This window comes from Limanda limanda, chromosome 6, assembly GCF_963576545.1.
Source record: "Limanda limanda chromosome 6, fLimLim1.1, whole genome shotgun sequence".
Taxonomy (NCBI): domain Eukaryota; kingdom Metazoa; phylum Chordata; class Actinopteri; order Pleuronectiformes; family Pleuronectidae; genus Limanda; species Limanda limanda.
In genome coordinates this window covers 30,700,924-30,718,962 of record NC_083641.1, presented here as the reverse complement: position 1 = coordinate 30,718,962, position 18,039 = coordinate 30,700,924, and the positions used below count along the sequence as shown (strand labels likewise).

General features: G+C 38.5%; 2 protein-coding genes across 2 annotated transcripts; both read left to right on the top strand.

The window, feature by feature from the left end:
* Positions 1-4,507: 4,507 nt before the first annotated feature.
* Positions 4,508-5,446, top strand: LOC133004020 (olfactory receptor 11A1-like). Its single transcript, XM_061073884.1, has one exon. The coding sequence runs from the start codon at positions 4,517-4,519 to the stop codon at positions 5,444-5,446; it is 930 nt and encodes a 309-aa protein (XP_060929867.1). The 5' UTR covers positions 4,508-4,516.
* Positions 5,447-14,783: 9,337 nt separating this feature from the next.
* On the top strand, positions 14,784-15,713 carry LOC133004022 (olfactory receptor 11A1-like). Its single transcript, XM_061073886.1, has one exon. It carries the CDS (start codon positions 14,790-14,792, stop codon positions 15,711-15,713), a length of 924 nt encoding a protein of 307 aa, XP_060929869.1. The 5' UTR covers positions 14,784-14,789.
* Positions 15,714-18,039: the final 2,326 nt, after the last annotated feature.

Below are 18,039 nucleotides of genomic sequence, written 5' to 3'. Positions count from 1 at the left end.
TCACATATCACATCAGCTCATATCACATCATCACATCATCACATATCACATATCACATATCACATATCACATCAGCTCATATCACATCATCACATCATCACATATCACATATCACATATCACATATTACATATCACATCATCACATATCACATATCACATATCACATATCACATATCACATATCACATATCACATATCAGATATCACAACATCACAACATCAGATATCACATATCACATATCACATATCACATATCATATATCACATATCACATATCACATATCACATATCACATATCACAACATCACATATCACATATCACATCATCACATATCACATATCACATATCACATATCACAACATCACATATCACATATCACATATCACATATCACATATCACAACATCACATATCACATATCACATATCACAACATCACATATCACATATCACATATCACATATCACATATCACAACATCACATATCACATATCACATCATCACATATCACATATCACATATCACATATCACATATCACATATCACATATCACAACATCACATATCACATCATCACATATCACATATCACATATCACATATCAAAACATCACATATCACATATCACATCATCACATATCACATATCACATATCACATATCACAACACCACATATCACATCATCACATCATCACATATCACATATCACATATCACAACATCACATATCACATATTACATCATCACATATCACATATCACATATCACAACATCACATATCACATCATCACATCATCACATCATCACATATCACATATCACATATCACATATCACATATCACATATCACATCATCACATATCACATCATCACATATCACATATCACATATCACATCATCACATATCACATATCACATATCACATATCACAACATCACATATCACATATCACATCATCACATATCACATATCACATATCACATATCACATATCACATATCACATATCACATATCACAACATCACATATCACATCATCACATCATCACATATCACATATCACATATCACATATCACATATCACATATCACATCATCACATATCACAACATCACATATCACAACATCACATATCACAAATCACAACATCACATATCACAACATCACATATCACATATCACATATCACATATCACATATCACACCATCACACCATCACACCATCACACCATCACACCATCACAACATCACATATCACATATCACATATCACATATCACATATCACATATCACATATAACATCATCACATATCACAACATCAGATATCACATATCACATATCACATATCACATATCACATATCACATATCACATATCACATATCACATATCACATATCATATATCACATATCAGATATCACATATCACATATCAGATATCACATATCACATATCACATATCACATATCATATATCACATATCACATATCAGATATCACATATCACATATCACATATCACATATCAGATATCACATATCACATATCACATATCATATATCACATATCACATATCACATATCACATATCACATATCACATATCACATATCATATATCACATATCACATATCACATATCACATATCACATATCACAACATCACATATCACATATCACATCATCACATATCACATATCACATATCACATATCACAACATCACATATCACATATCACATATCACATATCACATATCACATATCACATATCACAACATCACATATCACAACATCACATATCACAACATCACATATCACATATCACATATCACATATCACAACATCACATATCACATATCACATATCACATATCACACCATCACAACATCACAACATCACATATCACATATCACATATCACATATCACATATCACATATCACATATCACATATCACATCATCACATATCACATATCACAACATCAGATATCACATATCACATATCACATATCACATATCACATATCACATATCACATATCACAACATCACATATCACATATCACATATCACATCATCACATATCACATATCACATATCACATATCACATATCACATATCACATATCACATATCACATATCACAACATCACATATCACATCATCACATCATCACATATCACATATCACATATCACATATCACATATCACATATCACATATCACATCATCACATATCACAACATCACATATCACAACATCACATATCACAAATCACAACATCACATATCACAACATCACATATCACATATCACATATCACATATCACATATCACAACATCACATATCACACCATCACACCATCACACCATCACACCATCACACCATCACATATCACATATCACATATCACATATCACATATCACATATCACATATCACATATCACATCATCACATATCACAACATCAGATATCACATATCACATATCACATATCACATATCACATATCACATATCACATATCATATATCACATATCAGATATCACATATCACATATCAGATATCACATATCACATATCACATATCACATATCATATATCACATATCACATATCAGATATCACATATCACATATCACATATCACATATCAGATATCACATATCACATATCACATATCATATATCACATATCATATATCACATATCACATATCACATATCACATATCACATATCACATATCACAACATCACATATCACATATCACATCATCACATATCACATATCACATATCACATATCACAACATCACATATCACATATCACATATCACATATCACATATCACATATCACATATCACAACATCACATATCACAACATCACATATCACAACATCACATATCACATATCACATATCACATATCACATATCACAACATCACATATCACATATCACATATCACACCATCACAACATCACAACATCACATATCACATATCACATATCACATATCACATATCACATATCACATCATCACATATCACATATCACAACATCAGATATCACATATCACATATCACATATCACATATCACATATCACATATCACATATCACATATCACATATCACATATCATATATCACATATCAGATATCACATATCACATATCAGATATCACATATCACATATCACATATCACATATCATATATCACATATCACATATCAGATATCACATATCACATATCACATATCACATATCAGATATCAGATATCACATATCACATATCACATATCATATATCACATATCACATATCACATATCACATATCACATATCACATATCACATATCACATATCATATATCACATATCACATATCACAGCCTTCTCAACAGCTGCCACAGCTCAGAGACAGGTTTGATGTCCAGCGTCCTTTGTTCTTGGTCAGATCCTTTGATGCTGAGCAAACAACTCCATCCTGCATAATCAGCATCAAATGATTCATGGTCCATGTTTGTCCGAGATACAGAACCTCGTGTTTTGATGGCGTGTAATCAAACCTTGACGGCACGCCACGGTCCCACTGTGTCGCGAAAAATCGATCTTTGAGTTAGTTGGCATCTCCATCTAGCTGCAGCTCTTTTTGTAAATTTTTAAGAATAAAGTTAACAAATGAAATAAAGGTATATATATTTAAAAGTGAATATCACAGATTTTAATATTGTAATATTAATATTTACTTTAGAATAAAAAGTACAAAAGAAAACATTTTGCTTTAATCGTCTCATTCTTTACTTTTATTTCTCCTCTCGTCATAACCAGGTCACTTTATGATAATATTAAGCAGAGATATGACTCAATGGAAATAACAGCTGAATATTCAGGCTTGTAAAATTGTGTAGTGAAATCCTGCATGTGTGTGAGTGTGTGTGTGTGTGTGTGTGTGTGTGTGTGTGTGTGTGTGTGTGTGGATAAGTGTTTAGTGCAGAATGATGTTTTGCAGCGTTTCTATAAAAATCTTTTTTCTAAATTATTTTCAGCTGCTGATCAACGTCTTTTTCCTGCAATCAACAGAATCTGCTGCACTTTGAAATGAGAGATGAACAAACCTACATGATTGATATACAACTTTATGCCAGTGAATGAAAGTGAATCCCTGAGCTCTGGTTGGTCGGACTCACACCAACACTCACCTGCTCCACTTCATGAGATGGTCCAAGAAATATAAGGCAGCTAGTTGGAGTGTGAGTGTGTCTCTGCTGTTAAGGGATTTATTCAACAGTGATACGCACACAGAGAAACATGAAGAGCAAAAGAGACGTTTGATTTGTTTGGATCATCAGTGTGTCTCAGTTCATGATGGAATAACTGTAGGAGATAAATTAGAGTTTCAGTCGATGATCATTTCACTGATTATAACTGAATGTGTCAAAATGTCTTTACTCTGTCAATGTGTTTGATGCTTTAACTACACAACGCTGAGGTTGTTCACTTGAAGCCTGAGAACAAAAGTGTTGTTTTCATTTATTTGTCTGAAAGATGATGATGAACTCCTCACTCGTTTCTTATTTCACTCTGGCTGCTTATGTGGACTCTGGTCTGTTGAGATACTTGTACTTCACGCTGGTCCTGTCCTTGTACTTGTTGATCCTTTGTGCCAACGTGCTGCTGATTGTAGTTATCTGTATGAACAGAAGTCTCCATGAACCTATGTACGTGTTCCTGTGCAGCCTGTTTGTAAATGAACTGTATGGCAGCACAGGGTTGTTTCCTCTCCTCCTGCTCCAGATTCTCTCAGACGTTCACACTGTATCTCGTCCTTTTTGTTTCCTGCAGATCTTCTGTGTTTATTCTTACGGAAGTGTTGAATTTACAAATTTAGCTGTGATGTCTTATGACCGATACCTGGCCATCTGTTATCCTCTGCAGTACAACACACGTATGACAACTCAAACAGTTACGATGCTAATTGCTGTAACGTGGTTGTTCCCTTTTCTTGCGATTGCTGTTTTGATATCGTTGACTTCCCCTTTACAGCTGTGTGGGAACATCATTCACAAAGTTTACTGTGGAAACTACTCTGTGCTCAAACTGTCGTGTTCTGACACCACAGTCAACAACGTCTGCGGACTCATCTACACAGTCATCTCCATCATCCTTCCTCTGGTTTTAATCCTCTACACGTACATGAGGATTTTAAAGGTTTGTTTCTCTGGTTCCAAGCAGACGAGACAAAAGGCCGTCAGCACCTGCACCCCCCACCTGGCCTCGCTCCTCAACTTCTCCTTCGGGGCTTGTTTTCAAATATTACAGAGCAGGTTTAATATGAGCAGTGTTCCACACGTGCTGGGTATTATATTATCTTTATACTTTCTAACGTGTCAGCCGCTCTTTACTCCCGTACTGTACGGACTGAAAATGTCTAAGATCTGGATCATGTGTAAACGTATGTTGTGTGGAAACATGTAGGTCAGTGGGAAAAAACAAGTTATTTTCTCACGTCCTCATTAATGTTGCAGTTTAATGTCTGTGTGGTCAAATGATACTACAAAAATGTGTTATGTACAAATATTTTGTTTCATAAAGAGTGAGAATGTTTTTTCTTCTTCACTTGATGTTTGTGTCTAAAGTCAATGACACGTTTGACTGGAACCACGTGAAAAACAAGAAGCAAAATCCACCTTGTAGTCTGGGACACGTTTACTTATTAATAACTCATGTGCTTATTATTAAAAACATACATGAATAATTATATGTCAATAAACATTTTATAATAATTGATCATAATAAATCAAAAAAGTGAAAATTCAAAAGACGCTCAGTTTCAGAATCAGAAGTTTATGCAACAGTAAATATTTCTCGGCCGTCGGCACATGCACCCCCCCACCTGGCCGCGCTGCTCGACTTCTCCTTCGGGGGCTTGTTTTCAAATATTACAGAGCAGGTTTGATATGAGCAGTGACCGACTTTTCGTACATGTGACGTAACTTTGTGTCTTTGAAGTTGAACAGTTGTTTCACTTGTTGTCTTTGATCCTAATCAGTCCAGTTGTTAGTAAACAGCTGGTGAAGGACACAGGTGATGATCCGTCCTGTGAGGACTCTGGTTGGTCTCTGTGGTCTCTGGGTCTCGTGTGAAGACGCCTCAGGGACAAACATGTTGATTAGCTGCAGTGACCTTTGACCTGAGGGACAGTCGCAGCCTCTGTGGGATCAACTTCAGCCGAGTTACTTTAATAACAATAACAAGTTCCGTGAACACGAGGTTTCATCAGCTGAGGATGAAGAAGAAGAAGAAGAAGAAGAAGAAGAAGAAGAAGAAGAAGAAGAAGAAGAAGAAGAAGAAGAAGAAGAAGAAGAAGAAGAAGAAGAAGAAGATTCCGACTGTCGACCTCATTCACAATAAGACTTTACTCCAATTATGTTTAGAACGAGTTGCTAGCAGTAAATTCCATTTATATTCCTGATGACATATGATACTTAATAATAATCTTATCATCATTATTATTATAGTCTGATATCTGATTTAAACTGAATGAAGGTTCCATTTTCATTCGTTGATAAATATGAAAACACAGATTCATATAATTTACATTTAATAAAATTGACATAAAGTTCATTAGTGTAAGCAGAATTATGATGGAAACTTTATGTCAAAATTAAAAACAAACTTTTATATTTATTTTGACTTTTTTTAATCAATCAGTGAATAAATCATAAAAAACGTGACCTTTATAAATCGTTTCATCCAACACTGAGTTTCTTTCCACGGAGTTTTTCTATCTCAACACAAGATACAGAAGTTGCATCGTTAATATCTGTGGACACGACACAGACATTTCCTTCAATATCTCCCCTGAGTTTTGTTGTATGAAAATGGAAAATATAACTTGATTAGCTGAGTTTTCTCTTCGATACAAATCTTCTGGCTGTAAAACACAAAACAGTTTATTTCTTAATCTGCTGCTTCAGTTAGATCTGCAGAATAAAACCAAACACTTTGAATTACTGAAAAATACATTTTATTACTTTATTTCATATTTCTAAATAAAGTAGTAACGTTGATGACATCATCAGTTTGGATGGGTTTCACCCTGCTCAAGTCGTCTCCAGACCCTCCAGGGGCCTAACTACACGACTCAGTAACTAAGGAGGCGATTAGACGTTTGTTTAATATCATTTTATTTGAAGTCGTTTCATTTTCTTCTTTTATTTTAGTCGAAGTTTTATCTTGATAGGACTTTTTGCTGTTTTAACTTGAAGACCGAAACAGGAAGTGCCCCGCTGGACGGACTCCGACACTTCCATAGACTTTTTCTTTTTTTTCACGATCCACAAACGGCTTCCACAAAGCCGTTCCCTGCAGAAGCGCGACGTTCATCCCGCTGAGGAGTAAGAGACAATTCACTCCGTTCCTGTAAAGCAGCACGATCTCCGCTGTTACAGAAGAAAGGCGAAGTTTCATTCCGTCAATGCAGCACGAATAATTCGCTTCCTTTTCCGGTCCAGCGGCCGAGCCCGGAGCTCCGCTCGTGAGAGAGACCACGTGATTCACTGGCCCCCGACACATTCGCGCAGACGCGCAGGCACATCGCGAGGGTTGTACAGTAAGAGACTTGATTATCTGGGCAGATACGTAGCATATTGTTTAATATTTGATTGTATTTGTTGCGAGACCGCTGAGACTCATTGTTTAACCGGCTCCTACGAGCCGCTACTTCCAGTTCATTTCCGGGTTTTGTGTTAGTGTGTGAGCGCCGCGAGGAAAGCCTCCAGCCACGCTGTTAACGTCTGTGTTAGTCTGCAGTGAGTTTACCGATCAGAACCTCAGCCCACAACGTCCGCTTGAGGCTGAGTGGTTAAATCACTGTTAATCTATCTCTGGCGTGTTTTAAGAGCTTCTTTGAACTCTCCTTGCATGTTTTCTCTCTCTCTCTCTCTCTCTTCTCTTAAACCTAGTATACACCCGTTTCCGATCTGTATTTATAATACAGTTCATGTCACATAGTTAAATCTATGCTTAGAGAGGCTGAACACATCTGGAAACCATTCGGCCCCCAAAGCCAAGCAGAGATAAGAATTCTCTTTGTCTAAAATTTCCTTTGTGTAATTCATCTGGCGACCACCATTGTGAGTTCCGGCCACATGGTGTCATTAACATAGACTCCATCTTGAATAACGCAAGTTAACCCACCATTTTGAGTCTATTATTGCCACGCCTCCTCTCTCTCTCTCCTCCCATCCTGGCTCTAAATTCATAACGGCTCCGCCATCTTGTTTTGTAGTCAATCCGCCATTTTGAGAGTTTTTAGGCCTTGATTCCACGAATCATGATCGGCCTCCATCTTAGATGTGATGTCACTACGTGACTGGGTCATCGCCACGCCCCTTCTTTTTCTCTCTCTCTCTCGCACCCACACACACACACACACACACACACACACACACACACACACACACACACACACACATTTTGATAGACACAGACAGATGCACACACACACAGATACACATAGATGAATACATGTGTTTTCTTTATTGTGATAAATGCTGCTGCTGTTGTGATCTTTGAAATATGGGAGTTTGTTAAAATGATGGATCATTAAATAACACTAACTTTATTTCACACACACACACACATAGACACATACACACAGAGAGACACTTTGACACAGACACACACACACACAGAGACAGACATACATAGGTAGACCGCAGGTTTTACATGTATTGTCTGAATTGTGATAAGTGCTGCTGCTGTGTTTATCTTTGAAATATTGGAGCATGTTAAAATGAGGAATCATTGAATAACATTATAACTTTATTTCCCCTTTTTAATAAATACTTTTGTAATTAAAGTATCTGTAGTCTGTGATTATTTGTGCATATGTGTGTGAATACAGCTGGATTATGATTGCCTGTGCTCGAACTTAGAAGCCTTCACTGTTTATTAAGTAATCGTTAATATTAAAATATTGACATTATTAATTTGACATTTATCATTATGAGACTGATATTTATAGCTTGATTCCGTTGGTCCCTGTAACCAGGGTGGTGCCCCCCTTTCTCAATTATTAATATAGATAGTATTATTCTTAAATTGATAATTTTATTGTTTTTGACTAATTATTTTCATTATTCTTGGTTGATAACCTTATCATTGTTAATTGATAGCTTGTACTTTCTAATTGATAATTCCTATTTTCTCATTAGTGGTTTTATTGTTATTTGATTACTGATCATCTTCAATTAATAATTTAATTATTTTTGATAGATCATTTTTATTATTTTAATAATCATATTTCATGATTATTAATAATTAGCCAACGTCAAGTCTACTCCTATTGCACAACACGACCGAGAGAGACGGAAACATTCCAAACCAGTTATTTGGTTTAGTATGAAAAAATGATGAAGTGGTTCAATTCATGACACAAGTGAAACACAAAGTGCTGAACAAATAGAAGCAAATAGTAACGACAATTATTATAAAACAATAGAAACAATGTAGATGAAATAAAATACAAATTAATTATATATATATAAACCAGGATTGCTCTACCCTTGAAAGTACCAATTATAAAATACAATTTCTAAAATGTCTAGGGCTGCAAAGCAGCACTGGGGCCCGAGCATATGCATTTTGAAGCGTTGCATGCGTTTTGCCTGAAATAGAAAAAAATGACTTTAGGAAATATTGACAGATAGAGCTGTTCAGGATTGGACTCTGATCATGAGACAGAAGTTTGGTGGTGATAGGACAACGCAGAGTGGAGTTATGACAACATCGTCTCCTATGTCGAAGGATGAACCTTTGCCGCAACTCAATGTTTACACGGTTTGAGGACATGTCCCAATTCTGAGAGAGAGAGAGACGTCACCTTTGCAAGACATAAATATTCCTTTGATCTTTGACCACTGTCACTGCAGGAGTGGAGTTTTTGTTTACGGCTCAGCATCAAAGGATTCATGGTCCTTGTATGTCCGGGTTACAGAACAGTTTTAACGTTGTGCAATCAAATTTGACGCCACGCCACAGTCACAGCGTGTGATTAAAAAAATTGATCTGTGAGTTAGTTTGTATCTCCATCTTGTTGTGATGACACTCATCTCAATTTGAAGTTAATATGATGAAAGCCCTGGTACAAGTACCTCAAAGTAAAAATGGGGACTATGGCCAAAATGGCCACTAAATGGAAAATAGCAGGCTTCCTGTTGGGTTTTTCCAATTGCACCTCAGGCTTTTTTGTTTGTCTGGTCATGATACACCTGTGTATCGATTGTCAAGATCAATGTAAATTCTCACCACTTTCTAATTAACTGCAAACTTTTAAAGATTTTTGAGCACGTTGAAGCCGTCAAAAAGCCCCTTCACTACGCTCAGAAGAATCCTTACAATTTCAATAGGGTCACACCTGTCAGTGCCTGTCAGTGCTCGGGCCCTAATAAAGATTCTCTCTGTTCATAAAGAAAATAACAACATGGAGCTGAACAAGCCTCTATCGTCATGACAACACATCTTCACTAGCAGATCATCTTTTCACCTGTCGAGTACAAAAATGAATTAAATCCACAGAGAAACTTCTGTTAGTTTCACTTAATTAGCAGCTTCATTATTGATCCATATTTGATCCTCCTCCTCCTCCTCCTCCTCCTCCTCCTCCTCCTCCTCCTCCTCCTCCTCCTCCTCCTCCTCCTCCTCCTCCTCCTCCTCCACTTTACATCTCGTCTTGTTAGTTCCTCTAACTTTTAGTTTCTCCTCCTCTGTCCTTTTCTCTCTGCATCACCAACTTTAACCGGAATCACCAAAGAAGAAGGCAGCCACAGAAAATTAATAATGTAACTCATAGTTTCCAGTTGCTTTCCTCGCACACGGGTTAAAAACAAACACAACTGCAGTATTTGTGTCTCATTGTGATGATGACAGCTCAGAAAATTAGAAGAATGAGCAGAAAATATATATAAAGACACACTTTCTTTAACAATCTATGAGGAAACAAGGTCATCAGAGCAAAATGACTTCATAAAGAGACAGGGGCAGGAAATGCAAAGTTATTATGATCTGACTCAGTCTCTCTCTCTCATGTTGTTTTTAATTCTCTCTCATCCTCCCTTCCCGTCCAACATCACTCCTCTTTTTGCCTTTTACTCTGATCCTGCAACAAATCCCATTTACATGATCCACAGGAAACTACAAGCGTTTCATGTTGAAAAGCTTCAAAGCCTCTTTACGTTTCCCTTATCAACAAGGTGAGAATTAAAATGATGAAAGTACAAAAGGAAACAACATGGACGTAAACAAAGCTCTTGCTCTGCAGCTACGTTAGCATCACAACTCTTCACGTACAAAAACACAAGAAATGAAACTGTGCAGTACAATTACTCACACAATTACAACACTGAATAAACCAAAGAACATTTAAACAGGCTCCTGGTTCCTTTAAGAATGGACGCAGACTCCAGGTGCTTAAAGTGCGTGAAACGTGTATTATCCGGAATGACCAGCAGGGGGCGACTCCACTGGTTGTTTCTGTAGAAGTCTATGAGAAAATGTCAGGGTATATTTAAGGAGTTTATGTCTCGATCTCTAGTTTCAAGCGTGAACATTGATTCCTTGTGATTGACAGCTACAGTTCACTGGGTGCAGGTGGCAGGTGGGCGGGTCCTGTCCTCGGTCTCTCAGTCAGGCTCCACCCCCTGTCACTCCATATATGGTTACTTCTGGTTTCCATGAAACTAAGATGGCGCTGATCACAAGGTTGGGTTGACCCGTGTTTTGGACTCACTGATGCAGATCCTGTCCGAGGGATCGGATCTCTACTCTGATTGGCTGAGATGCACCCGAACACCAGGTCTGATGTTTGTTCCTGAGCTCGTTGTTTTCAGAGCCAACACATTACGTACTGTTCATGTTTGTTCAATTTGCAAAATGCATTCCACATCATTTTTATAGTTTGAAAACTGACTCCCCGTCTCCCTGCAAGTAATCTCATGAAAAATATGCTTTTAGAGTTTTATTAACTGGCAATAAATACAATCAGAGAATCATTTGTTTGAATAAAATAAGCAGGAAGGTCGGACACATTTCCTTTAACAGCTGCTGCAGCAGAAATGTCTCACACAGCGAGTTGGGCTTGTTCAGTGAGATTTGTATGTTTGGATTTCATAAAGAGCCGAGCACAATTTATCGTACATCATGACGACCTCCTGCTGTTCCCACCCGGCCCGTGGACACATGATTGAAGGGATCAATCTTCAGATCGATACAGTTTATAAGCAGCTACGTGATCAGCAGCTCCTCAGATACATTAACCTAACACGCGTCGATATGTCGACTGTGATTAATCAGACATGAGGAGACATGAGCGCGGCCCTGCACTCACTGCTGCACAACACAACACAACACAACCTCTTAAAACTGCACACAACTTCATATAAATACACTGTGTGAAGTGTTGGATTTAATAAGGAGGTTAAGCTGGAGAGAGAAGTGGAAACTAGACTTTCAGTTACTTTGGATTATTGGCTGAATCACATGCTAACATGGAATTTAAAAACATTCTTATTGTCAGTCTCTCCAGGATTTCACAGGGTTTCTTTGGGATTGTTGGAAGCGTAAAATGTCTGATTTCACGCCAGCTTTTCTAAAATATTATGATGCAGGTTGCAAGTTTATTCTGCCTATTCATGTCCAGGGGCTGTGCAGGTAAAGCTAAGCTGCTTCCAGCCACGCAACAGGAGATAAGCTGCCGGCGCACGAGTCACCTCGGCTCAGGCTTAATTCATAAATGCACTTCTATGGCAGCACTAACCTGGAGGGAAGAGGGTCTGTGAGATGTTCAAATCCTAAACCACATGGATTAAGTGGATCAGAAGTCCGCTGGCTTCCTGCAGCCTCCGATCTTTACTGCTCTCCTCAAATTAGTAACGAACACGATTCTCATGAAACAGCGTTTGTGCTTTATCATAGAAACTCATTTTCTCTGAAACAAAACTGTCTTGTCTCTGTATAAAAAGTTGAACTGAAACATCACTTTATAATTTCGAAAATGAAAAGAAAGTGAACTCCTGAGCGATGAGTTGTGAAGACAAGATCAGAACAAGACGTCTTTCAGGACTCCAGAGACTAAAATGTGTGTTTAGAAAACTCCTGAACTTTTACTTCTTGAACATTTTGTTAAAGACCTGACGACTGGGAACAACTGGGACGATGGTGCTGGACAGAATGTCAACCTGGAGGCTTTGAGACAGCAGCTCACAAACCGAGGTGGACGGACATCAGATCTCAGTGTGGACACGTTGAGGTGTAAATAAACTCAAATCATATCGGAATTCAGTTTGAACGAGGTAGTTTATATCTCCATCTTGTATTTATTCCCAGAAGTTGATCGGATAAAAGCCGTACGACAAGTTCGTCAAAGTACAAATGAGGAAAATGGCCCCAATAGCCATTAAAGTCAAAATGACGGGCTCCCTGTTTGGTCTAGCATATCTATCCCAGAGACTTATTTGTTTGTTATGAAAAGACACATGTCCTTATAGATTTTTGTAGACGTCGGCCAATCATTGGGCCAGGGCTGCCCTTTAGGGGGCGCTAGTCAGTTATTTTGCCACGCCCATTCCTTAAAACCATATGAATGTCTGCGGGGGGGGGGGGGGGGGCTGTTGTAACACATGTAGTTTGAGGGAGGTTGACATTCATGTCAGTGTAATTATAGATTTCTGTCTTTACAAAGTGAGAACTAAATATGTGTGATAAAGGAAGGTCAGTGTTTGATTGACAGCTGATCTCTGTGCGGAGCGGAAACGTCACCACGATGAATTTTGATCAACAAACATGGAGACAAAAGAAGTTAAAGACTTACACACAGAATCTAAATCACTGCTTATAATGACTCGAGTCTATTTGAGTTTACAGAACTCAGCTCTTGATTTATAACCAACAATGGTGTCAGAGACGCTGTAGAAGGACAGAACACCTGCACTGTGATCCAGGTACACTCCTACTCTGGAGGACCAAGGACCTGACACTGGAGTCACAATGCTGTTGTAAGAAAATATATAACTGTTGCTATTATGTTATAACACCCAAGATTTATCATTGAATTTTTTTTGAGTAATTAAGAGCTATTTGACAATGTCTCTTAAATAAAGTTATTTAAAAGTCAAAAGTCTTCTTCTTCTTCTGTTTAATTCTGTCTCTACTTCCTGTGATTGGTCCAAAAGCCCAAACTGTCCAACAATCTGTTTTCACTGCAAACCAACAGAACCTGGTTCAGTTTGATCCAGACCCAGAACTCATCTTCTGCTCTGAGAGTTGGACCAAGAACCAAATTATGAATGAGTCCTCTCTTTGTACCTGGAGGAAAAAATCCCATGAACCTTATTTCCAGTAAAAGTATAATTCAAATATTATAAGAGTATGATAGAAATATGTTTATCAAAAGATCAGCTCATTAGAGTGAACATGTATAATATGTTTCTAAGGTTAAATATGTTGTCAACCCATCAGCTTGTGTTTCTACAAATGTTACAAATACATTCGGCCCGATCTTCTGAATGAGGTCACTGTGTGGACGCCCCTCAGCCAGAGCAGTTAAAAGAAGAGGTTTCACAGCTTCAGCTCAGTTTGGACCAGCAGCAGGTGAACCTCACCATTCACTTCACCTCTGTGATTTGAAATCAGATCCTCTGTTTTCTAGATGATGTTTTTCTTTACTGAGCCGAGCCTGAATATCATGAATGTGTTGGATTCTGCACACAAGTGTGTGTTTTCTTTTGTTTCCACTTCTTCATGAAGCAAAAGAATCGTGATGAACTCCTCACTCGTTTCTTATTTCACTCTGGCTGCTTATGTGGACTCTGGTCTGTTGAGATACTTGTACTTCACGCTGGTCCTGTCCTTGTACTTGTTGATCCTTTGTGCCAACGTGCTGCTGATTGTAGTTATCTGTATGAACAGAAGTCTCCATGAACCTATGTACGTGTTCCTGTGCAGCCTGTTTGTAAATGAACTGTATGGCAGCACAGGGTTGTTTCCTCTCCTCCTGCTCCAGATTCTCTCAGACGTTCACACTGTATCTCGTCCTCTCTGTTTCCTGCAGATCTTCTGTGTTTATTCTTACGCTTGTGTGGAATTCTTTAATTTAGCTGTGATGTCTTATGACCGATACCTGGCCATCTGTTGTCCTCTGCAGTACAACACACGTATGACAACTCAAACAGTTACGATGCTAATTGCTGTAACGTGGTTGTTCCCTTTTCTTGCGATTGCTGTTTTGATATCGTTGACTTCCCCTTTACAGCTGTGTGGGAACATCATTCACAAAGTTTACTGTGGAAACTACTCTGTGGTCAAACTGTCGTGTTCTGACACCACAGTCAACAACGTCTACGGACTCGTCTACACATTCATCTCCATCATCCTTCCTCTGGTTTTAATCCTCTACACGTACATGAGGATTTTAAAGGTTTGTTTCTCTGGTTCCAAGCAGACGAGACAAAAGGCCGTCAGCACCTGCACCCCCCACCTGGCCTCGCTCCTCAACTTCTCCTTCGGGGCTTGTTTTCAAATATTACAGAGCAGGTTTGATATGAGCAGTGTTCCACACATGCTGGGTATTATATTATCTTTATACTTTCTAACGTGTCAGCCGCTCTTTACTCCCGTACTGTACGGACTGAAAATGTCTAAGATCTGGATCATGTGTAAACGTATGTTGTGTGGAAACATGTAGGTCAGTGGGAAAAAACAAGTTCTTTTCTCACGTCCTCATTAATTTTGCAGTTTAATGTCTGTGTGGTCAAATGTATTGATACTACAAAAATGTGTTATGTACAAATATTTTGTTTCATAAAGAGTGAGAATGTTTTTTCTTCTTGATGTTTGTGTCTAAAGTCAACGACACGTTTGACTGGAACCACGTGAAAAACAAGAAGCAAAATCCACCTTGTAGTCTGGGACACGTTTACTTATTAATAAGTCATGTGCTAATTATTAAAAAAATACATGAATAATTAGATGTCAATAAACATTTTATAATTATTGATCATAATAAATCAAAAAAGTGAAAATTCAAAAGACGCTCAGTTTCAGAATCAGAAGTTTATGCAACAGTAAACATTTCTCTGCCGTCAGCACCTGCACCCCCCACCTGGCCGCGCTGCTCCACTTCTCCTTCGGGGGCTTGTTTTGAAGTGAAAGAGCAGTTTCAATATGAGCAGTGTTCCTATTATGTTGAGAATATTTTTATCTTTATAATTTCTAACATGTCAGTCGCTGTTCAACCCCGTACATCACAACGGACTGAAAATGACTAAAATCCGTAACCTCCTCCTGCACTTCACACAACACCCATGCTTATTGTTAACAGTTTGACTCTAGATATTTGCACAATATTAAATATAAAAGGATAATGAATATATTTATCTCGTGGTTCTTGTGGTTTTGTGTTTGTATGTGTGTGTGTGGGGGGGAGAGGGAGGGGGGGCTTCCAGCCCTTCATGTGATCCAGGTGGATACTGGCTAGTTGCTGTGGCCAGTTATTTGACCCTAACCCTAAGTGAAGGGGTCAAAGGTGACGTCAGTTGTTTTCTGAGCCAATAGATATCAGTGCAGAGCTTAAAGGTTGACTTTAAGCTCTGCACTGAGTCGTGTCATCTGCAGAAGTTCTCTGATGACACGGCCATTGTGGGGTGTGTTGAGGGCGGGGGGGAGGCTGAGTACAGGGACCTGGTTGACCACTTTGTGAAGTGGTGTGGGGAGAACCGCATGCAGCTCAACGTGGCGAAGACGAGGGAGATGGTGGTGGACTTCAGGAGGAACAAGCCCCTGCCCTCTCCTGTCTGCATCGGTGGGACGGATGTGGAGGTGGTGTCTGCATACAAGGACCTGGGGGTCACACTGGACAATAAACTGGACTGGTCCACCAACACACAGGCCGTCTACAAGAAGGGCCTGAGCCGGCTTTACTTCCTGAGGAGGCTCGGGTCCTTCCACGTCTGCAACAAGATGCTGCAGATGTTCTACCAGTCTGTTGTGGCGAGCACCATCTTCTCTGCTGTGGTGTCCTGGGGTGCGGGCATCAAGGCAAAGGACGCCAACAGACTGAGGAAACTCATCAGGAAAGCAGAGTCTGTGGTTGGCTCTAAGCTGGTCACCCTGGAGGAGGTGGTGGAGGACAGGATGCTGGCAAAACTGCTGGCAATCATGGACCATCCCTCTCACCCCCCCCACAAAACCCTGGACAAGCTAAGGAGCAGCTTCAGTCACAGACTCATTCAACCCCCCCACAGCTCTAAGGAACGATACAGGAAGTCGTTCCTCCCAACCGCAATAAGACTGTTCAACTCCTCCCCCTCTGTCAGAGCCACCATCACAGAACTGCACTAAACCTGTCTCCTGCTCTGTGGACCTGTACAACCGCTCCATATACACTTACTGCACATCATATGTGATATGTGTTCATATAAACCATATTGATTTTATATATCATTTTATACTATAATATTGTCTTTTGCACACTCTGTCTACATATTCTTACACTCATAGTATATTATATTATCTATTGTATAGTCAAATACTTATATTTATACCTCTACTATATATCATTTATTATATCATACTCTCTGTATATTCTTTGTATATATAAGTCGATATACACATATTTATACATGTGTACATGTTATTATTATTATTATATTTACTATTATTATATATATACTGTTGCTGCCATTATTACTATATACTGCTATTATATTGGTATAATCACTATCATATATAAATATATATTATGTTATATTATATACTATATATACTGTACTATTGTTATATACTGTCTAACAATAACATTACCATCATATCATCAGTACTATTACCATCATCTTGCCACTGCACCTTATCTACCTATTTATTCAAATATACCGGCTGCTATGACGACTTAATTTCCCTTCGGGGATAAATAAAGTAATCTATCTATCTATCTATTGTTGGGACATGGTTTTTGTGCAAAAAGGCAGGCCTCTCTTTCAAACCTGTATTAGAAGTCAAAACCTGAAAGCACA

Excerpts from the sequence above, each read along its gene's own strand:
- LOC133004022 (XM_061073886.1), top strand. The coding sequence starts at position 14,790 with ATGAACTCCTCACTCGTTTCTTATTTCACTCTGGCTGCTTATGTGGAC.
- LOC133004020 (XM_061073884.1), top strand. The coding sequence starts at position 4,517 with ATGATGATGAACTCCTCACTCGTTTCTTATTTCACTCTGGCTGCTTAT.